The following is a 24,574-nucleotide window of genomic DNA, read 5'->3' on the forward strand; positions in this document are numbered from 1 at the left end:
AAGAGGACCTTTAAGGCAGGCAGGTCTGATGGTGAATTTACCAACACGTAGAGCGGTGTCAGGTCCAGCCATTAGCAGATTTGTGTGCCTACTAACTTTAAGCAGTTAACTTTCATCTGGCAGTTCATTAGTATTCAAACTACCATATGAAACTCAAACAACACTACCAGGCTAGGTTGAATTGGACTAAGACAATTTTAACTTTGAAGCCAAGAAAGTTAAAAGTAGCAAGAGACTTGGTGAATACAGTTCAAATCTTTCATTTTTGAGATGAGGAAATTGAAGTCCAAAGATATAAAGTGACTTCCCTAAGGTCACACAGCAAATTAGCGACAGAGATAAACATAGGCCTTCTATGAAGCAACATCCTTTCCTCTAAATTATGTTTCCTCTAAATAACCTCAGGGAAAAATTTCCACTAAATCAAGAATTTTTTTGTTTATTTGTTTGCTTTTTACAATTTGAGGCACTGGGGAATAAGGGGTGTGATTATGCAGAAGTTGGAGAAGTATAATTGGACAAGTTCTTACAGAGCAACTTTCTATGCATAGAGAGTCTCAAATGATTCCACAGAGCTTTTCTTACGAGATAACTACTTACTCTAGTGTCAAGTCTATTATCCTCATGCTCTCCTCCTTCGCAGTTGTTTTCTCTTCTTCCCCATTTGAGAGATACCAGTGCACTTATGAAAATAACTGTGTATTTTTTATATATAATCAGCAAAGCAGCCAGTATGCTTTAAATGAACTGAAGGCTATGGTGGATGCTTAAATTACATACACATCACTGGATCCAGGTATCAGTCAGCTCACCAGGAACCCATTTTGCATAACTATCATCCAAATGAGGAATAATAAAGAGCACTTTGAAATAGTGGACAAACCCAGACATCAGAATTATGAAGTGGAAGCAAAGGAGGTGATGTAAAAAGCCTCCCTAACCTGTACCAAAAATAGGTAAACGGCCTTGAAACTAGGACAGTCAAGGCACCAGGGACCTGTTGTAGGACACTAGCTCAGAATGAACAGGGAAGAGGAGGACTGGTAGCATGACACAAGTAGTCTGTTGAAATGTGATTTAATCCAGCTTCTAGGAAACCTGTTTGTAATTCAAAACAGAAACTGGGGTCTTTGGCGGAGAAGGGGATCTACCATCATTCAAGGGTATCAGAGTAGCTTCAGAAAAAAACGGGACTCAAAACTTTTAGGAAAAAGGTAAGGTAATTGGGATTCGGTAGGAAAAGGTAGTGGGACGGTAATTGCGCACCCAGGAACAAATATTGGTATGATAGTTAACTATGTCTTGGTTGTCTATCTAAAAATGATGAGACTGGGGTCACGTTAAAAAAGCTTGGAGTACATATTTTCTATCTCACAGGGTTTTTGTTTGTTTGTTTGTTTGAGAGAGAGTGCATGTGCCTACACAGTGTGGGGAGGATGGGCAGAGGGAGAGGAGAGAGAGAATCTCAAGCAGGCTCCGTGGCCAGAGCAGAGCCTGACACAGAACTCCATCTCATGCCCCTGAGATCATGACTTGAGCCAAAATAAAGAGTCTGACACTTAACTGACTGAGCCAACCAGGCGCTCCACAAATCTTAATTTTAAGAAGTACCCAAGCCCAATCAAGGCCTATCAAATCTATTTGTTGATAGAGATTTTACTCTATTAACAGTGATGTCCTTCCATGGCCTTGTTTACCCAGAGAAGAGCAACTAGAGAACAAATTGCTCTCTCTGTCATACATACTGAGTGAGCCCTCATGACAGCTCTGGGACTCAAATAGCTCCCCTCTTCACTGGCTCTTGCCCAGGAAGGGTCCCAATTTAGAAAACTCAACCACAAAAGACTTCAAATCTCCTTCCAATACATCAAATCCATGTAATGGCTTAATATGAAACTCTCTGTAATCCAGAAATTTTAAAATAATGTCTCCAGCTCTCTGACTTAAGTTTTTTACAGATAGAACAAGTACAAAGAGACTAAAAATGATACCTCAGAGGTCGTGTTGCTAATAAGGCATCCATCTATCTATCTATTTCTATCTATCTATCTGCATTTACATTTCCAGGAAAAGGGAAAGCAGGCACAAAAATGTCACTAATTTACCACAAGGCAGCAACAAGAAGTCTCATTCTGTCATCAGGTGCCCCCAAAGCCTAGAAGCTATGCATTACTCTACCTGAAGGCAGCACGCAAACTTGAGTTGATGGCTCAGTTACAATCATATAATCCATGTTTTTTTCTCTTCTCAAGGCTGGGAGGGGGAGGGAGATGAGTAGGGAGGGAAAATATGAATTTATATTTTTCTAATTTCCAAATACCCCAAATCTCAGATTCAGATTCATTCCTTGCTCTACTGTGTCACTGCTCATGGATCCAAGGGAAGGGTGGCCAAAAGGACAGCTAAATTCTAATCTTACTGTCAACTTCAAAACGCTAAATAAGTAAACCATAATCAACTTCACATACAAAATATATCAACATAAGAACAAAACAAAACAAAAAAGACAGGGGTATCTTCAGTAGAAGCATACAAGGAACAAAATAATACAGCTGAAGGCCACATACTAACTCTGAATTCAGGAGCAAAAATTTATTCCAATTTGTTCATGGAATACACTAGCTTAACCCCGGCTAACACAGTCCTCATGTAAAGAGTTACTAATTTACTACTAAAGCTAACCAAAAAGTTCCTAAATAATAGTAATTGAAAAAAAAAAAAAAAAGCAGCTCGTTTTGTGTGCCCCAAGGTAAATGAACCTCTTCTATAGACCACCATAATCCATCTATGCTTAAATGAGGGCACATTTCATTCCAGAAGTTTGATGAACTTGAGAATATTGTATTCTAGGTACTCTCAGTAAACTAGCAGTAAAAACAAATCAGAGTTAAATTATAATGAAAGCAAAAGTTTACAAAATAATTCCCAATCATTTTATTAAATAAGGTTTTCCATTTTCTAGGATGTTAATGAAATATAAAGAAGATAAATGAAATGCATAAATATTCATTTCTAATTTTTACCTGATTGTAAAATTTTATTAGCAAAGGTTTGTAATTTATACTTTGGATTCCAGAATGTGGTTTACACAGAGATATATTATTGAACTCAATTTGCATCACCCAGAAAAATAATGCCTAGAGGTCATGGGAATGCAGTAATACCAAAATAATACTTAAAAGGTTAATAGTATAAAAAATAAATGTCATCACACTGAAAGCTATATTAACAAAAGCAATAATGGCTTGAAGTCGTTCTTCTTTTAAAAGGTTACATTTCTCTTGGAAAGCAAGGAAAACTTATTGCAGAGGACAATCAAACAGTGGGATAATTTGCATATCAAGATAATTAAGGCACATTCATTAGATGTGTTCAAGAAAGATTAGATATGTTCATGTAAGGAACAGAGTAGGCGCTTTCCTGCTTAATGCAGGTGGTTTAATTCAATAATCAAAGAGAGCCCTTTCAATGTCATCTCCGAATGATTCATTATGTTAAAGTTGCCTTTATGGAAACCAACCCTCCCCAAATTAGTGTAAGAAGGTAGAGCAGGAGGGGTGCAAACTATAATTCCAGCTTCCTCCTTCCAAAGCAAAATGTTCCCTGTCACAGGCACCACCATCTTCTTCATGCTGATATACAAGAACCTTAAGATTCATATCTCATTCTAATCATGAAAAGTTCAAATTAGTCACATAAAACACTGCACGCTATATAATATATACATTGCTTTCTACAACATGTTGCTTCAAAGCCTTACAGGAATGTGCAGATTTCATCATTCCAGTTATCATATTTCATTATAGTGATGTACCCAGATCACCACTAAGTAAGAAGGAATTCTATACAAGAAACTGTGCATTAATCAGAACCACCTATAGACAGTGGAGTTCAGAGAATTATTGGTCTTTAATCAGAAAATTATGACATCAGCTTCCATTGATTAATACTGACCAATCTGACAAGAAGTCTATCTTAAAAAACAAACAGAAATCTTCTGAATCCATCCAGAAAATAAAGCTATCTGGAACAGGCCTGGCTCAGTCAAGGTGTTCTGCTAGACTACATCATCCCAGTTTTTCTGTTAATAACCAAGTCTTATTTCAAATAATTATTGAAAACTGACCTTTTATAAGTGTTGGAAATATTATAGAATTCAAGCTGTACTTTGGTCATGAAGGAATATTTGCATATGGACAGTAGAGAGAAAATATCAAACCACAGGAACAGCCCCCGCATCATGGTGAGATTCACACTAGCAGCTTATTGGTGAAAGAAATAAAAAAAAAATATTTAGGAAGCATAAAGATATCACCTAAAAATGAAGCACATTAGGGAAATATTGGGTGAATCCCAGAAAAAGATAATCCTTATGAACATGAAGGAATGCTGTAAATTGTAAGTGAATGCCAGTCATGGAGTTTGTTAAGAGATTCATGTTATAGTCAGTGCTCTGCAAACTCCAGTCACTGGCTCTCAAACAGCCTGAAAGATTAAAATAAAAATAAACATGGCATATCTTGTCTCCTTGAAAATATTCTGTATATACAGTTTTATTATACTGAAAAAAAAAAAGATGCTAGGGCCTGATTTTCCTTGAACTGTCAAAATACAAAAGAAATGCAAAAAGTCCTTCCACAGATGTAGCGAAGTACTGGATTTTTATATTTTGGCAGGTGCTCAATATGCAGCCCACATAATCACACGTTAATGACTGAAGTGTGTTAATCAGCATGCATACCTGATTCTTTCTTGCCCAAGGGGGAAAAAAGCCAAGTATTCCAGAGCATGTTAGTGTTTCTCCTTTTGATAAAGATTTTTGATAATATGCTTGGTAAGAAAACTTTTCCAAAAAGTGTATTTAAAGCTGTATTATATCATTAAGGTTAATAATAAAATAATTCCAATTTCTATAAACATTAAGATATTTTCAATATCTTATTTTCAAGTAATCATTCTGCTTAATTTAAAGTACCCAGATTGGGGTGCCTGGGTGGCTCAGTGGGTTGGGCCCCTGCCTTCAGCTCAGGTCATGATCTTAGGGTCCTGGGATCGAGCCTCACATCTGGCTCTCTGCTCAGCGGAGAGCCTGCTTCCCCTTCCCTACCTCTGCCTGCCTTTCTGCCTAACTGTGATCTCTGTCTGTCAAATAAATAAACAAAATCTTTAAAAATAACAATAAAGTACCCAGATTTAGGAAAGTTTTTTAAAGATCTATACTTTTTAATAGCAGGAATGAAAGTGTACATAACCAGGTTATGGAAATGCCAAGATGATCAATGTGTTAACATTAGACAACAGTAGTTTTCTATTTCACTAATCATACCAGGCAATAAAATATTATTTTATTTTTTGGTTTAAATTGTAAGCACATTCCCATCATTAAATTTCTGAGAGAGGTTTAAAAAGAGACTACTGAGTGCTAAGTACAGTTTGAAATTTACAGAAAATGGGAAATCTCCCACAAGTCTTCCTGGAGAAGGCTATTTCATGACTCAGTGGACAAGGGAGGACATTTTTCACTTGTTACCAGAAGTTCAGGTTTGAAATGTACTTAAATTGAATGAATTCCAAAATTCTAAAATGAAAGGAGTGGTAACTAAATTTTCCAGGAAGTTTAGACCTTGCTATTTTATGGATTATTTTCTAGTGCTTCATAGACCAAGCAGATACCAAAAAGATGCACATGAACCTTGCCTTTGGTGTTAAGACTATAAAATAGGTCCAGGCAAACTGGTGGGCTCCACTACACTTTCTAAAGCACAGTCTCAATAAAAGTGAGAAAATAAATTTTATTTGGGTGCTACTTATGATCTTAAATGACTAAATTTTAACACCTCAAGTTTTTAATATCTTTCAAAAGCTTACAAAATTAGAAATCTTCTTAAAATCCTGTCACAACACAAATCATCGCTGAGGAGGATTAAATCCTCACACAAATTCCTGGACTATGTTATCATGTAATGACAACAGCTCCAATCCCAGTCACAGTACAAAGTTCACATCAGAATTTTTATGACTCAAAGTGAACTACATAGAACACTCCAGAAGTGATTAACAACTTCTTTTGTTTTGTTTAGTTTTTTAAAAATTTTAAATTTTTTTGAATTTCAATAGCATTAGTAATTTCTTTTTTTCTTATTATATTATATTAGTCACCGTACAGTACATCATTAGTTTTTGATGTGTGTTCCAAGATTCATTGTTTGCATATAACACCCAGTGCTCCATGCACTACATGCCCTCCTTAATACCCATCACCATCTCCCATCTCCCCACACCCCTCCCTTCTAAAACCTTTAGTTTGTTTCTTGGTGTGCACTGATTAGCAACGTCTTTGGACTAAAAGCAAAAACATCAGAAAGGAAAAATTGTTTGCAAGCAAGACAGTATTATTCTTAATATTTATTAAATATCTCAACATGCCTATTACTGTTTTCTTTCAATTACAACAAAGGTCATTACTGGAAGTTTTTTTTTTTTTTTTTTTTTTTTTTTTTTTTTTTATTTTTTATAAACATATATTTTTTATATACATATATTTTTATCCCCAGGTCTGTGAATCACCAGGTTTACACACTTCACAGCACTCACCAAATCACATACCCTCCCCAATGTCCATAATCCCACCCCCTTCTCCCCAACCCCCTCCCCCCGGCAACCCTCAACTTTTCTAAAAAAATAAAATTTATTCAGGGGAATTTAAGTAGGTCCTCTAAAATAAGAAGCTCTGATATTCTGGGGCTCAGGGTCCAGTATGGTTATTTTTACTTAATTACATTAGTAATTAAAAGCCAGATGCATATAATCTCATCTTGACTTGAATTATATATCAATATAAGCATGCATGTAAGTGCACAGATGCACATGTATATCGAAGATCTCACTTGGAATCTTGTCATTTTGTGGATCTTGTAAGGGATACTCTTGGTATCCTGCCCACATTCCCGTGGCCTACCCCAGAGGTCACCTGCAAACAGTTTCATCTTAAGGAAAAAGCTTCTGCCTCACATGGGACCATTCTCTGTCCAGGAGCAAACCTACTCCCTACCCCCCATTCTTGGTCTTAGCAATTTCATTTCCTGTTCATTCTTGACTAAATTTCTTACTATGCCCACCTGGCTTAAAATATTCTCCTCACCTTCTGTGTGAATCTTCCCTTCTTCAGAATCTATGAGAACTCAAAGAATAACCTAACTGTTCACTCTTCCCCAGAGCATCAAATTCTTACCAGTACTACTGCCATAGTTTTCCTACTAGGTATCCTTGTTTCTGCTGTTATCTCCCACAACCAGTGTGCTGCATAGCAGCCCAAACACATAAATCAAATCATGTTAGTCCCTTGTTTAAAATCGTCCAATGACTTCCTCTTGAACTTGAAGTCCAAACATCTCACCATAGCCCACAATACCCCAAAGTCTCTGCCATCTGCCTGCCTCCTTGATTTCATCTCATACCATTCCCTCCCTCGCCCACTCCAGCCCAGCCCCTCTGTTGTTTTCTATTATTCAAATACATCAACCAAAAGGGCTGTTGCACTTACTATAAACTCTAACTGGGTGTCTTCCCCCCAATTTTTGCATAGCTGTTTCCTTCTCATTCAAACATCAACTCAGAAGTCACCCTCTCAAAGAGCACTTCCAGACTGTTTAGTCATTCTTGATCACATTTTATTTAATTCTCTTTATTCCACTTATCATTGTGTGAAACTGGCTCACTCTGTGCAACTTCTTTATTGTCTGTCATGTTACTAGAATCTAAGTTCCATGATAGCAGAGTTCTTTACTGTGCTTAGAACTTAGTAGGTGCTATATACTCAAGTAATCTTCAGCAGATAATCATTACACAGTGTCATACTGCCAGTCACTAAATATAACCACCAAATATTCCTTTGTCCTTGTTAACATTGAAAAGAATGATATACTACACATTTTTTCCATGAAAAAAGTATGTGAATTTATTCCTGTCTAATGAATCAGTCCTAATGGGAACAAAAACACATTTCAGGAGACAATGTCAATATTCTTCTGGGAAAAAAAAAAAGTACTAGTACATTGGTACACTCATAATGAAAATAGTAGTGGCTATGTGTAATGAACAGTAAAGGATGGTGAATTTTTATTTACCCTAACTTTTCAGCCTTCAAATTCAATTTACCAATTAACATAGCACACTAAACTTAAAATCAAGCATTGGGGCATCTCTAACATAAGTAATTATAATTAAATTCACAATCCAAACTTCTTAATCTCAAATTGGCCTCTGAATTCCAATCTCTAAAATTTCTATTCTCCTTTGCTTTATGCCATAATGAACACTTTTATTTCTTTGAAACTGAGTGGTCTCTAATTTTTTGGAACACCACATCAAAATGATCAGAATTTCAACATTTCAAGATTTTTTTTTCTAATCAGGAAGTGCGGATTAGTGGAACTTCTCTGCCTTGTCTTCACCATCTCTTGCAGTAAAGCTCTTCTGTGGTCTTGATATTTCAAAGTAAAACCTTCCTGAACCCAGCAGATAAGAAATTTTTAGTGCCTGTTTCTAACTGTTCATGAGTAAAGACCCATTACAAAAAGTAAATAACAATGGAAACTGAATAGGTACTAGTAGAATTGTGGTGGTTGTTGTTTACTTTTACATTTTATTTCTCCACAGCTATTTTATGGGGTTCAGTTACACTGGGTAGTGAGTATGATCCATTGATGAGAACTACCAAGTTTCATTTAACTTCATAACAATACTTTTGGATGTCATATTTATTTGAAAGTAGAATGAGGTAAAGTGTTTATTAAATTTTACTTTAGTCAAAGTCTCCCCACCCCCCAACACACACACACACACACACACACGTGCACACATACACACACACACACAGACACACACACACTCTATATGTAGGTTTGCAGGACTGCCCAGAAACCGAAAATCCTTCTATTGTTTCTCTTCCTTGTAAAGAAGAATTGGTTGGTGATATGATACTTGCAGTGTAAGTCACTACAGGTCTGATGCTACAGTTGTTACACATTATTGAATCTATCGAATGAAAAGGGAGCACAAAGGGAATTTCCAAATGCAGCTGCTATTTCCCATTTGTTAAATCCTTTTATTATACCATATAAGTACACAGCTGGGAAATACTATAGAGTGGGAGTTAAAACAAAATATTTTGGCTTCCAGACATTCAGAATACACAAAAGCTCCAGTGGAAAGCAGTGCTTGATATCAAAAGAGAGTGAAAGTTTGAAAACATTTCCAGCAAATATGATTTCTTTTATACTAATATATAACATATTTGTAAATTTAAACTATTTTATACTACCATAAATCCCTCTTAATGTTAGTTTGGTAAGCAAATTATTAGTATCTATTTTCTGACAAAATTTTAAATCATAAAACTTTGAGAGTAATTCACTGAAGCAAACTGGCACTTGCCAAAATACAAACAAATTTTACTAAGGAAAATAAGTAACATGTTCTCTGAAGAAGTAAAATTTGAAGGGCATAATCTCTGTCTCAACCTATATTTTTCAGTGCCATTATTTTTATTGTCCATGACTGTATTTGGCATAAGTGGCAAAACAGATCTTGAATCCACCTCTTCTCTATACCCCATCTACCTCTACACTAGCCCAAACCACTACCATCTCTTACTTGGACTTCCTTTTTTATTTTATTTTATTTTTTTAAGATTCATTTTTTTATTTGAGAGAGAGAGAGAAAGAGAGAGACAGCACGTATGAACAGTGGGGAGGGGCAGAGGGAAAGGAAGAATCTCAGGTAGACCCCCTGCTGAGCGCCACACCTGACCAGGGAATCCATCCCCACAACCCGGGACACCCTTGCCTGAGTTGAAACAAGAGTCCTCGGATGCCCAACTGACTGAGCAAACCTGGCGCCCCTTACCTGGACTTCTGAAGTAGGCTCCCAACAGGTCTTGTTCCTTTCACTCTTATCTCCTTCCCATCTATTCATGATCTATCTGCAGTGTTTTAAAACCCTTCACTGGTTTTTCATTGCACTTAGAATCAAACATCACTTCCATAACATTATCTCTATGGTCTTGTTGGATACACCCCGACCTGTCTCTCCAACAAGATCTGAATTACACTGCATCCTCACTCATTTATACTCCAGCCTCAAAGACGATCTTTTATATATTTATTTATTTATTTATTTATTTATTTTGTAGAGTGAGAGAGAGAGAGCAAGGAGAGAGGCAGAAGCAAAGTGAGAGAGAGAATCGAAGCAGGCTCCCCACTGAGCCTGAAGCCTGACAGGGTCTTCATGTCACAGCCCCAAGACCATGACCTGAGCTGAAACCAAGAGTCAGATGCTTAACCAACTGGCACCCCAAAGACCATCTTTCCTTTCCCGATGCTCAGCTATATTTTTCCCACCTCAAATATGTCACACATGCTGTTCCTTCTGCTATTTTTATTCCTTCTTCTATTCTTTGCCTGGCTAGTTCTTATCATTCTTGGTTTGGAGAAGGCATTCCTATCCCTCTATACCTTATCTCATTATTTCTCACATAGTATTCTGTTCTTTTTCTTCCTAACACTTATCACAATTTTAATTATCTATTAATGTATGTATATTTATTTAATTTCTGTCTCCTCTCCTAGATATAAGTTCCAAGAAAGCATCATCTTGCATGTTTTTTCACCATAGTACAACCAGCACTTAGTAGCATGCTGAGCCCAGAGAAGGTACTCTATAATAAACACTTGATGAAATAAAGATAAAACATGGGCCTACTATCTTCTCGAAAAGCCAATAGCAGGGACTGTGTCACCCTTGCTATCTTGGAGGTACAAAAATGATTCAGTTTAATCAGAAAAACAGACTTTTAGTCTTTTAGCCTTGCCTTTTAATACTCTCCTCTCTCCCCCATGCGAGGAAAAGACATCTTTCACTGGAGCTATCTAACTGTATAATGACAACGTCTTATGAACCAAGGTCTAGAAAAGTCTTATCTTTCCTTCCATTCACTTACTTTTCACCTGCTGTTTCAGGGTACTAGCTGTGTCTGCAAAATCAGCTGAGAAAGAAGAATGTCTGCCTCCATAGTTTATAAAATCAAGTCTTTGACATTAAACATTAAGCATGGAGCAAGAATTTAAATACATGTTATCAATAGTAAAGGCGTTTTTAAATATTACCTGGTTTTTATTAAAGAATAAAACTTTTCCTCACAGCCCACTTAAAATGTCTTTCATTAACATAACCAAAAGTTAAGAAATGCAAAATAGGTTGTCAATTCCTAATCTAATAAAATATGTTAAGGTTTGGTCAGTTCTAGATGCTAAAAAACTGAGTATTTTTGTTTTAAACTAGACAGTGCCACTTACTGTGGCTTCTGTTTCAATGGTTACAGACAGAATTTCACATGGGAAAGCTGGCTAAGATACTGCATGTATCTGATGTTGCTGTTTCTACCTTCAGGGAAAACTCCTGTAGTCGGTTGACTGATACTCAGGAGCTTTGCCCGTCCTTTTGAAATTAATATACAGGTACATAAGTGAGAAAAGCTTTATTATAAATCAAAAATGACCATTAAAAATGACAAATACCTGCATTTCCCCACTGAAGATATATTCACCATATGACCTCATTCATAGACATGTTTGCTTAATATATAACATTAATACATAGCCACACTTTATTTGATCATACTTACTTTGTGTCATTATCAAGTTTGCCACCTTATTAAGAGGTTCAGAGAACAAGATAACCAAACCTACCCCCAACTTAAATTAAATATCTTTGGCAAGTTGACCTAATAATGGATAAAAACTAAATCACAAACCGTTTTCCAATTTTTCCCAGTTACTAGCGTATTAGTAATATTAATAATATATACATGCTTGTTTCATGATCTAAACACAAGTAACTCTATGATATGAATTTTGAGCTTTTTCTAGAACACCTACGTGTGATGAGGCCATACTAACAGACACACTTAAGGACAGCGGCCAGATTTTAAAAGCTCACCATTCTTTGCTGAGACGACAGAACGCTGTCCCAGTCAGCATCCTGTTGAATAGTATTGACAAGTGTTGGGAGCTCCTCAGAGTGAGGTTTGTTGTGCATTATGGGGTGCAGAGGCAGATGGGAGGCCACATGCTGATCACCGCCCTCTTCCTTTTCCCTTGAGGTCAAATCTTGGGTCATTGTTTCCTCTCCATCAGCTGCACAGGCAAATGGAGAGGTGGCTTGCTTGGAAGACATTCTTCTGCAGAAGAAGGAAATAGCATGGATTCAAAATGCCATCATTGACAAAAGAACAAACCATCCCTTACATCTGACTAATTCAGAAAAAAAAAAAAAATGTACATTTTCTAACTTCACATTGTTTATGAGCTACTCTAAACCACTTTGAAAAAGAACTTAGCTTATCTGTTCTACCCTCCCTCTCCACTTTTAAGTCAGCAAACCTCTTCAAAGTAATTGCTATACATTTTCTCCCTTAACAATCCATAAATGACATTTTCATGGAATGAGTCTTCATAACAGACAGTATATGTATGTGTGTATTTTTCCTCCCAGTTCTCCCAACTAGATTATCAAATTAGGTTGATGGATAACAATGGAAAAAAATAAATTAATATGTGAATGAACAGACGAATAAGCCAGTTTAGAGGATGATTTTAAAGTAGAAAAATCCAAAATTCTCTTATGCTTTATGTGGGAACTAAAGAAGTCTATGTGAGAAAATACAATCAGGAGAGTACGTAATACACATTGAAAGTCCTAAGCAAATTTGGTCCTGACTTCTTAGTTTATACCTCGTATTATGAGTGTCAGGGCCTAACACTGTTTAGTGCCAATCTGATCCTTTTCTAAAGATCTTCAAATGTGTCAACTACTGTGAGTTAACTTGTAAGCGACATATTGATTGAGTGGCTGATAATGTTAGATTAGTCTTAGGGCAATTTCATAACATTTCAATTAAGTATATGAAATAACTATGCCTCTATTTTATATTAGAAAGTACATACAAACTTCAAAGCAATTGCTGTGAAAATAGTAAAATGCCTACTATACATCATATTTTTAAACTGCAAAAACAATCACCAAACATTCATCTATGTACCCACAAGTAAACATCGACTGCACTTTGCACAGTCTCCATTCTGTGTTTTGTCAAGACGATTTTCTGAGCAAAATGTTTAAAAATAAAACCACCAAAAGTTTATGACTTAAAAGACAATTAAGTATTTTTTCTAAAACTTTATGTTGTTTTCAGTTTATAGCATCTTTAGCTCTAAAATTGCTGTGTAACGAAGGAATAAAATCTCCACCTTAATTGCTCTTTAACATTAATTGATTTCGTACCATTTTTTAAAAAATGCACAAATCAGTTAACATAGGAAACCACATGAGCATTTTTCAAATTAGCAAATCATTAACTTGCTAGTACTGTTTCTACAGACAAATAAATACTGATTAAAGGGTCTAGAAATCTGAGATTAACAGTTAAATTTACAAATCTGTCACATGCTTTCATGAATATTGCAGTGAAGGAAATATCAAGTGCAAAGAAAAATAATTAAGTTAATTCCAATTTAAACAGTAGTTTTTATGTAGCAGCCCATGTTTCACATAGGATTTAACAGCTAATGCTAAATTTCTCACAATTAATGAGGGGGCTCAGATTTAGTATCCTACAGTGAAAAAAATTAATATAAGATCAGCTAATCTAATTATGCACAGTTCTAAATAAAAGTATTACAGGCTTTTGAAGTGCTTTGAAACATATTAAAATGCTGATACCTACTTATAATAATCATTCTACAAATAGTAAAATTTCATCTCCTAGACTCAGTACTAGAAAGTAAAATGGGGGAAAGGAAGTGTAGGAAAATGTCTATATTTTCTTTGAGAAGAAAGAAATGAAATGTCCTAAAGAGTACTATATCAAAGCATCAGTAAGTATATTCTTGACTAATTTCTATCAAAATTAGCACGTGGAAAAATGCATACACACATAAGGAAAATAACACCAAAAAACACCAATGATGTTTTTCATTGTACAGGGATCACTGCAAATACTGCAGTGAAGCCAGGCAAATTATAACTGGTCTGCAAGTTTATCCAGAATTTACCATAAACAACAAGAGTGTTTTCATGGTTCAGATAATGACAGTACCAATAATGTAATCATTCACATTGCAAACAAAAGAATGAATTTACTGCTGCCTTTTAAAACAGTTAAATACAATTGAAAGTCATAAGCCAAAACTCAGACTGACTTTAGCTCCCCAACAAACATCCTCTATTATAAAGTGACTTGGCTCCTTCCAATAGTAATGTCTGTGATGGTTGCTTTAGTATAAATTAATCATGACACAAAACCCAAAATGAAAAGTCTCTTAAGAATAATTTCAAGTATAAACTGCACCAATGAACAATAGTGTGCAATCCTAATTAAACACAACCATGCAGCTGTAAAAATAGACTAAATCTGTCCAAAGCAGAGTTGAGTTTAAAGGCTGGTTTGTTAGAGTGTTTTCTTAAGGAAGGCTGGGCCCTCAGTCTTAATCAGCCAATAAATTATTTCCTGCAATTACATTAAATAGAAAATTATCTTCAAATGGGGAGTGTTAATTGAAAATCAAAATTCAGAGGGAAGTTTAGAAATTACACGCTGAATACAATTAGTGAGGAAAGGCTTCACCTCTACTTCATCAACAGTCTTCTGGTGATTCCTCCAGTGACCATTCAGGAAAGCTACCTATTTACAACATCACACAATTTGTCTTTTATTTTGCACCTACAAATACAAATGTCTATCAAGGTTGCAGATGAAAGATAGGCCGCCAAAAAAAAAAAAAAAAAGGCAATATGAAATTTGACTGTTCATCCCCAGTTCACACCATCGCTCTGGGACAAGGAGAGGGGGGAATGTAGGGCAATAATGGTTAACAACCAAGGAAGGCACATTCAACTTCAAAATCCCTCCCTTTACCTAAGGAACCAATATTTTTATTCCAAGAAGCATACTTTACTTATCATATTTTATTTAATTTCTTGAGTTTACTACAGTTCTCAACATGTTGCTAGCAGAGAAAAAGGTGATTGTGCAGTATTGTTCTACTGCAGGCATTTCCTTTTGATAAAATTGTTGGGCTTCTTTCAGGTTGGTTTTTAATTGTTGGTTTTGTTGTAGTTTGGTAGTTTTGTTGTATTTTTAAAAGGAAAATGTGTACAAATTCTTTTTAAAGCAAAGTTTATTAAGTCAGTCTTAAATTTTCTGATTATTAGACTCAATTTACTGATTACTTTTTACACAGTTATTTTATTAAAGAATCCTGGAACTTACTGATTACATCCTCATTTATTTCTTTACTTTAGCTTCCCTTTTTAAAAACATTTTACTAGATCAACTATACTATTCTGGAAGCTGCAAAGATACTTGACTTTTGGTAATGCCTTCACTATAACCACTGCACCATGGCTACCCACCTTAGAAACTCATAAATCAAATATATACTTGATGTTAATGTTTTAAAAATGTCACCTGGGATGCTCAATTTTATTTTTAATGCTCATTTAGTAATTTTTCATTACAAAAAATTTCATCTCCTATGTATTAGAACTGTATCTTACTTTAGCTGCTGTCATAAAAAAAATTCTTGCAAAAGAATCCAAATCCTTGTGAAAATGGTCAATTTCTATGTGACTTTACTTTGTTTTATTTTTGCACTATTATAACTTAAAAATCATTCAAATGAATTGTTTTTTTAATTTGTATTTAAAAAAAAAATCTCCCTAGTTATACCCCCTGAAAACAGGGGTTTATAATGGAAGTGCTGACACAACCCTAACTAAAGCAGCGCAAATGTTGCCGCTATAATACACAAAATCAAGTTCTATTATTCTAAACTATCCTCGCTCATGGGATTTTTCTTTACTGTGCTCCCAGCCAAACTGCTGAAGCATGAAAAATTTAAATGCAATCAAATGCGCCCAATTCTACTTTACTAGAACAAGTGTCTACAGTGGTACAATCTTAAAAGGAGATGCAACAGATTTGTTTGGTGTTTTTTTTAACTGTTTATTTATAATACAGTGCATTGGAGATAAAATAAAAGAGGAAATTACACTCACATGGTACTAGTGTATTGACTACACAGAGTACATTATAATCAGAGAGAAAAACTACATTGTCAACTTATCACATTGGTTAAACAAGATGGTTTTCTGGGGCATAGCTATTATCAAGTAAAACCTCCAAAGAGAATTACATATCTTTGGGACACATGAAACTAAATTCCCATCATGTGTTCCCCGAGCTTGAAATGTCTCTGCCCAGAAGATCAAGTGAATTCCCAGGATGCCAGGCCATTGGGAAGAACTTCAGGGCTTAGGACTTTTGGGAATGAGATTGTTGGAAATAAAGTCTCCAGTAATGGATAATGTTTTCTAGGAAGTCAGTAGGAGTATCTCTAGAAAGATGATAATTGTTTTACCACAAAATCTGAATGTTCAGGCTATTACAAACTTATTCAGACAGGAAATTTACTTTATGTTCTTTAACAAGAAACTAAGGTTAGGGGGTCCAAGACTTTATAAAATGGTAAGGATATGGGCATCTATACATTAAGCCATCTAGCTCAGAAAATCAAGTTTTCTAGAATTTTAAACCAGCTCGAGCTGCTCTTGTTATTTTTAAGAAATAGTTATTTGTATATGTTTAAAGGTTAGGATTATTTTAAAACAACTTTCTCTTAAGGCATTACCACTTGAAATAACCTTTTTTTTTTTTTTTTTTTTTTAACTATTGCCTGGGAAGAATCCATTTCAAACTATCCTTCAGGATTTACATAGGTATCAAAAAGAGTCACTGAATTTATTGGAACAATATTTTTAACTTGATATTTAAAAATGCTTCCTTACTTCTCAGATAATTATCAAATGGCATTCACTTGTTAGGTGTATTACATTTATTCCAAAGAAGCTCAGTTTTTTTTTTTTTTTTTTTTAGAAGCTCAGTTTTTAACATAAAGCAATATTTAATAGTTGGTTTACTTAAAGAAAAAATTAAACATTCAGGCCAATATTCACAATTTGTTTTTGCAACTCAGCCCCAGGCTACCAAGGTAGACTTATTTTTGTCAGATAATTCACTGTTAATTTAATACTGCAATTGATCCGATACTAAGAAATAAACAACTAATTTTCCAAAAATATAACACAGTGCCTCTCATTTTAAGCAGCATGAGTAACAGATATGTTCAGCTGCCAAAATGCACAATACTTAGGAACCCCTACAAAAGATGCCAGTCCACCCAGCCTAGGGCAAAGAACGATTTTCTTTTTTCCTGTACCTCTAATCCCCTTGTTTAAGAATTGAGGGGTGGAGAAGGGTCCCAATTCCAGATATTAAAATGAAGACATCCCTCTCAAAACTTTTCCTGCTTCATTAGGGTAGAGTCTGAGAGTGGCTGTTGATTCTTTATGTTGTTTTATCCAGCATTACCTCCTCTCTCTAACTTCCCCCCTCCCCAAACTTCCTTCAGCTTCAGGTTTTTGCTCTCTTTTTCATCTGTTTAATAAGTAACTGAGAAAATTCTGTGGAAAAAAAAGGTAACTTCTTTCAGAGCTACCTTTGAGAGTTATAAACCTATCTTTTAAAGTTTGTAGTGGTTCTTTCAGAACACACATGGTAACATATACAGACAATATCTGTTAGAAGAAAATTCATTGATTTATCTGTTAGATCAAGAGAGATGAAGCAAATGAAATATGCTTGAGGCCCTTGAAGTATGTTGAAGAAGGGGCTTAAATTAATGGATTCTGACTTATCTAAGGCTTCTAATTATTCACACCAAAGCACCAAAATTGTCTCCTAAGGCCTTCTGAGGTTCTTACAAAACAGGGACTACCTGGAACAGATTCTTCTCAAGTCATCAAAGTTTGTGTTTCTAGAGTTTATATTTAGCTGACAATATTGCTGTCACTTTATATAGCTTAAGACTGTTCTTTGGACTAGAGCTCATATGTCTTGGAATGCTTTGAGTCATGAATTGTTTCTCCTGATAATGTTACATCACGTAACCACCTCTGTCTAATTGGTTGGTATCTGCTGGAAGAGGCAGGCAACCAGCCTAAAGACTAGCCTGTCTGCCTGGTTGTCTATGGAAAACCTGCAATTGTTACATGTGTCTCTGAATATCCAGTTCTTCTGGAGATCAAAACAACTTGACTTCATGTAACCTCTGTCTATACTTCTGCTTATAGTAATAACAAATTTTTCTCACAGTGTTTTTAACCAGTAACTTTTGGGGATCTTTCTTTTGGAAAGGCAGGCCCAGAATTTATAAATAAAATCAGTCACTTAACAATAAGAGCAAAATCAAACAATGGCTACTATAAATATACACTAACTTAGGGGATTTTAATCAAGCACAATGACTTTATAGCCCAGCCGAAAGACCTCTATGTGGCTTGAATGAAAACTGTCTACAATAGGAGCAGAATGAGTTTATTTATATATGATTACTTTGAATCTCCTCCTCACATGAAATGAGAACCATAATTTTTAAACTGAAAACCAAACGTGTCTTTGTCAGTTTAAAACCTATCCACTAGTCTGGTGCCTCCGTGGCTCAGTGGGTTAAAGCCTCTGCCTTTGGTTCAGGTCATGATCCCAGGTTCCTGGGATCGAGGCCCGATTCCGGGCTCTCTGCTCAGCAGGGAGCCTGCTTCCCTCTCTCTCTCTCTCTCTCTCTCTCTCTTTGCCTACTTGTGATCTCTGTCTGTCAAATGAATAAATAAAATCTTAAATAAATATAAAATAAAAAAACCTATCCACTAGTCTAGAAGCCCAATTACAAGATATCTTACCCACTTATTGATAAAAATCATAAGCCAGAAAAGTAACTTCTCAGATTGAAAGGGCAAGAAGCTGTCACTGTCATTGATTTTCCATTCTTACCTCTATTTTCACTTTTTAGTATTGACAGAAAAAAAGAGAAATACGAAAACTGATGTTGGATAGATCATTTCAAAAAATGAAGGCTCGCGTGTGATCACCAGGAACAAAACTATACAACGAAGTTAATCTTTGAGGCCTTCCTTCAGCTAAATAAAGCAATCCAGCAATTCCTCTCTTCCATGTAAATGAAACTAAGGTACAAATTTCAGGTTCCTATCAAATAAGAGGAGGAGGAATGGGGAGGGGTAAGGGCAAGGCAAGGAAGGGGAGGTGATAAAAGAGGGGTGAAGGGGAAAGGGGAGGAGAGAAACAACCATGGCTTTGCAGTTCATTTTCAGTTTGTCTACTTAATGAAAACCTCATTGTACAACCCTGAAAACCATTTCCAGCAGGCAAAGTATTTCTGATTCAGCGGAGGTTACACAAGCATCAAAGCAGTTAAATATAGGTGCCAAGCTGCATTGCCAGGAGCTCTTAGTACTGTGAGTTAGTGTTACCTGACAGCTTAGTGAATATAAAATTACTTGTTTCTCCAATTGAAGACAATCAAATTGTCACCTTCCATTGTAATAATGCACAACTAGTGATCAGCAAAGTGCAAACATAATTACCATGAAGAAAACAAAAAATCAAATCTAAATCTCTCTACAGAGTAAACACATCTATCTGGCTTCCCCCAAAAAGGAGTGCATTTTAATACTGAAGGCTATGATGCAATCTTTGTTATTTAACAATAAGATTTATCAGTCTTACATTACATTAAAATGAAAAACAACATGAAAAACCAATTCAGAAAAAGTGAATAAAAATACCATAAGAGCACTGCAACTTTCCTGAGTACAAGGCCTACAAATTATATCACGGCCATTTGGGCTAATAATGTTAAGTGTATATCAACAGCACGTCCATTTTAAAAAGCCATGCTTTAAGAGATTTCCTTCCAGGCCAGAAACATTTCTGAAGGTTGGGGAAAAAAAAAAAAAAAAAGGATCCAACCTCAAAAGCTTTTGTCTTAATTTCTCCTTAAAAGAAAAAAAAAAAGTTTCATTTTTGTCTTCTAAAGTGGCCTGTATTTTCCAGGTTGAAAATCCACCTAACGAATTGATTTAGTATCTCTATCGAAGTTTAGAGAAAAGACCAAGCATAGGGCACAAGTCTACAACTATTATTGAGACATTCGGTATCTGGAATCCTTCTCCAAATTTGGTGGCCGGATTGGCCCACTATGAAAGTGATTTCAGTAACTCAAAACTGGGTTAGTACTAAAGCACTGAAAATTTGACATGGTTCTCCTATACCCTGAAGATTCCGAAGACATAAATATAGATGTTGCTCCAAACAAACTGCTTTTTTAAAAGCTCTTTTCGTAAAGTGATTTTATATCTAACTCAAGATTTAAAACATTCAGATTTACATCATTCCTACCAGTATGAAAAGAACTATGTTTCCCATTCTGAAAACACTCCACACATAGGGGTTTTCTTCTTTCATCAATAATGTCCTCCTTTTAACAGAGATATATAACCACTTCAGCAATTGCCAGATATTCCATTTTTACCTGATACTTCTTTTCTAAATGTCATTTTTAATCCTCCAACACACACACACACACACACACACACAACCCCAGGCCAGCTGAGGAAGAGGGAGAAGCACTGCACCAGAGTGCAAGTAGAATGAATCAGGGACCATCAACAACCCAAGATTCCCTGAGCTTGAATCTTACCATGTACATTTAGACATTTCATCCTTTATAAATCCGAAATGGCGAATCAATCTTATTCTTCATTCATACTCCACCATTACCCCATTTTATAAGGGAAGAGTGGAGAAAAGTCTGAGATGAAGACCCTGGATTGACTCTATGGCTAAATCAGAAACAGAATAAGGATGAGAGAAAAAAAGGAAAACAAAAATCCAATCTCTAGTTACAAACTTAGTTGCAATTTGAGATAAATTTCACATCATTAAAAGAAGTCTGGATTTGAGAAATAAGACTGTTTCAGGAAAAGATCTTTTTCCTTGATCTTGCCCACTTTCAAAATATAGAATAAAGACTTCCTCCCCACCACCCCAGCTCAAGAAACCCTACTTATAAGTTTAACAAAACAAAAACCACCCAGCACGGGGGATGTGATCAATGTTTTTTGAACTTAAGTGATGAGTAACTTAACACATTCCTAAATTATGCTCCTGCAGAATACTCCATACAATACAGTGATAATTAAAAAGGATCAAAAGTGAAAGAAAAAAAAAAAAACCTGTTGTCATAGAATGTCTTCTAGTCCTAGGGAGATAAATGCATGCAAAGATATTATCATAAGCTTACACTCAGTGGAAGAAAAAGAGAAAATATTAAAAGGGTTTTTTTTTACTTAAAAAGGAAGCTTATTCTATATATCCCATGAGATTAGAGATCATGTCCGTCTTGTTCTTTACTGGGTCATCAGTGCCCCACACAATACACACACACTGTAAATAAGCAATATTGTCTACATATTGGCAAGAAAGAGAAAGGGAAAATCAGAGAGAGAGAGATGACTAAACAGCTTACTTTTCAAACTTAAGGTGAATATATAATCACAGAAAATACCACTCACGTTAATGCTGCCAACCTAAACATTACTCTTCCTCTATGCTCTTTTTGTCAAACATCTCATTCCTTAATATTTAAATCATATAATTTTTATATTTATATACCCAACACTGAGCGCTCTCTCATCTTCCTGAAATACAACAGTCCTCAAATGACTGCTAGACATTTATACCAAGATGTACTCTGCTATGTCATATTCAACAAACTTAAAATTAGTTTCATCATTATTTTCTTCAACACCCTTCCTCATTCATTCACACCCAAAAAAGCATCATTCTTGGAATCATCCAAATTCAAAACATGACACTGCATCCTTTTATTCTTGTTCCTCACTGCCAGCCTGTCATTAAGCTCTAACAATTCTTCTTTAATAAAATTTCTTCTTCTCACACCTTCTTACCATGCTCATAATCACCTGACGAAGGCTTTATTACACTTCATATCTAGACTCTTACAGTGGACTCTAAACTGTTTTCCCTAATTTCATTTTCTCCCCCTCCAAATCAATCTTACTGCAACTTCCTTCATCAAATCACTCTTTTGATCAAGAAACATCGATGGCTTTCCCCTGAAGACAGAAAAAAAGACCAAACTCCTGACTCTGGCATTCAAGGCCCTCTATTCAAATCCAACCAATCTTTCAAAATTTATCTTCTAGTATTCTAACTTTAACCTTCTATTCTAACTAGACTGATAGACTCAAGCTTCACTTATTGCTGTCCCCCAACCCTGGCCTTTGCTCTGTCTGCCCCTCTATTTCCCTCACCCTCCTTTCTTATCACCAGGAAGCCAACTGAAACTATTTCAAGTAACTATGATCCACCCCTTTTCTAATCACTCCTAATAAGTACTCTAAAATTTGTTTTTATGTCACTCATTCCACACTTAATGCATACTTTTTTAAATTTAATTTTTTTTTCAGTGCTCCAAATTTCATTGTTTATGCAACACACCCAGTGCTCCATGTAATATGTGCCCTCCATAATATCCACCACCAGGCTCACCCAACCCCCCCATCCCCTCCCCTTCAAAACCCTCAGTTTGTTTCTCAGAGTCCATAGCATGCATACTAATTTACTTAACCTTTTTATAAAAAAGTATAATATCAATGTATTTCTTAAAAGTAATCCCAGCTAGATTACAAACCATTCAAGGGCAGAAAAAAAATCCTGGCTTCTCTGTAGTCCCACAAGTACCTAGTACAAAATTTTCCATAAAGAAAACACTTTTTTTGTCCAACTGCTCAAATATTATTAAATGAATAGGCAGAAATAAAATTGGAGTATTATATTTACCCAGAGGATTTAAAGTAAAGCCCCTAGATTTCTATACCTAACTTGGATTTCCAGGGTTATCTCGTCTTCCCCCCCCACAGCCAGTAAAATTCATTTCATACCTTAAAAGTTCTATATATTCAATGGCAAATGGAAAGGCCCCCACCCCCAAATCATCAGTCTATGCTGTTAAAAACATTGGAAAGTTAGATAGATGGACAGATGGACAGATGGACGGATGAATGGATGGATGGATGGATGGATGTTGGAGAGATAGCTGAAAAGATGCATGAATGTATTTACTAGATATTTAGAAAGTACTGGTCACTGCAATGAGTACTGCTACATGTATTATCTCATTTAGTTCTCAGAACAGTTCTAGGATTTAGATAATGTCATTGTCCTTGTTTTACAATAAGGAAACCAAGGCACAAAAATGTTCATTTTTTTAAAAATTAAACTTTGCTAAAGTCACACCTTGTGAAAACAAAAAGCAGAAATTGAACTCAAGTGGTCTAACTCCAGGGCAGGTGTTACTAGAATTAAAGGTAACTAACAGTAATTCTAAATTAAATAAATTATTAACTATTTTCAATTATCATCTGAATTTTTCTTTACTAATATATATACACTTCCTCTAGAATTTTATTTTTTCAATATTCCATTTAAATATTCTGGATACATATTTAATCCAAGCTTAGTCAAAGGATTTGCTAAGGTTTCTAAGGTTGGAGGTGTTTAATTATTGGTTAGAAACTATTAAACACACACACACACACAGAAAAAGAGAGAAAAAAGGAGAACTGCCAACCCTGTAACCAATGCATTTGTCTCTCATTCTAAACAGCTTGACAACAAAATTAGTTATGGAAATAGTTAAAGGTATTGTCACAGCTGAGAGGTTCACTATAGTTTTATATGACAAAATTTTCTAATAAATATTTATTTGTTGTTAACTATCCATGCTTTCCCTAGCATGCTTTTATTTGTTAGTCTAGATGGTCAACATTTAACTATATTATTACACAGACAATTGTGAGATAAAATAAGGCTGTCAGTGCCCATTCATTTCAAGGTCTAGAGAAATGTGAGATCCAATTCCTACCTTCCACCTCTTACCAGAAAGGCCATAGCAGAAGCAACAAATACAACCGCAGCTAATTACAAAGGTGTTGAGGACAGCCTTGAGAAAAAAATGAGATAAGGTACTTGAGCACTATATATTTAACACACGGCCCATCTAGAGTTCATTTCAGGGAATACCAAGTCATTTAGTTATCTTTTTAAAATCTGACTTCTATACAACATTATAGGTACCCTAACTTCTGGGGGAATGAAATAGAAAAAAAAAATCATACACAAGGACTTGCATTTTTATAAATTATAATTGAGTGTGAAAGCTGAGGAAAGGTTTTCACCACTAACCCAAATATCCACATTTTTTTATATATACCAATAGTCTAGTTTCACAAGTAACTAAATTGCAGCTATCATGCATTCCTCCTTCCCTACTTCACCATTCCTCCCTTCCTTATAGCTATTTGCTGTAAGTTTCTGACTTGCATTTGCTGGTAACATCTTATCACAAACAGCTCCAGGAGAACCTGAGAATCCAATTTTTCCAAATTACTTGAGGATACCTTTATATACAAGTATGATGACTGCTGTCTTGCATACTAAGGGATTCTTTACCAAGTACCTAATGCACACCTATCAAGCCATAGAACTTCTAGCTTTTTTTCAAGCTTTGTTATGGGA

The 24,574-nt window shown here is 35.4% G+C and overlaps 1 protein-coding gene across 22 annotated transcripts in view; it reads right to left on the bottom strand.

Annotated features, from left to right (window-relative positions):
• The window catches only part of SOX6 (SRY-box transcription factor 6), a 621,788-nt gene that overhangs the window by 358,885 nt on the left and 238,329 nt on the right, over positions 1-24,574 (bottom strand). For 14 of the 22 annotated variants that reach the window (XM_059137084.1, XM_059137116.1, XM_059137061.1 and 11 more), the window contains one exon: positions 11,998-12,238. In XM_059137084.1, coding sequence (XP_058993067.1) covers positions 11,998-12,234 — 237 coding nt within the window. In that variant the 5' untranslated portion in view covers positions 12,235-12,238. Of the gene's footprint in view, positions 1-11,997; positions 12,239-23,921; positions 24,000-24,574 lie in introns of those variants that run through there. The other 8 variants (XM_059137177.1, XM_059137214.1, XM_059137187.1 and 5 more) reach the window with 2 other exon arrangements.

The sequence above is a fragment of the Mustela lutreola genome, chromosome 1 (assembly GCF_030435805.1).
Source record: "Mustela lutreola isolate mMusLut2 chromosome 1, mMusLut2.pri, whole genome shotgun sequence".
Taxonomy (NCBI): Eukaryota; Metazoa; Chordata; class Mammalia; order Carnivora; family Mustelidae; genus Mustela; species Mustela lutreola.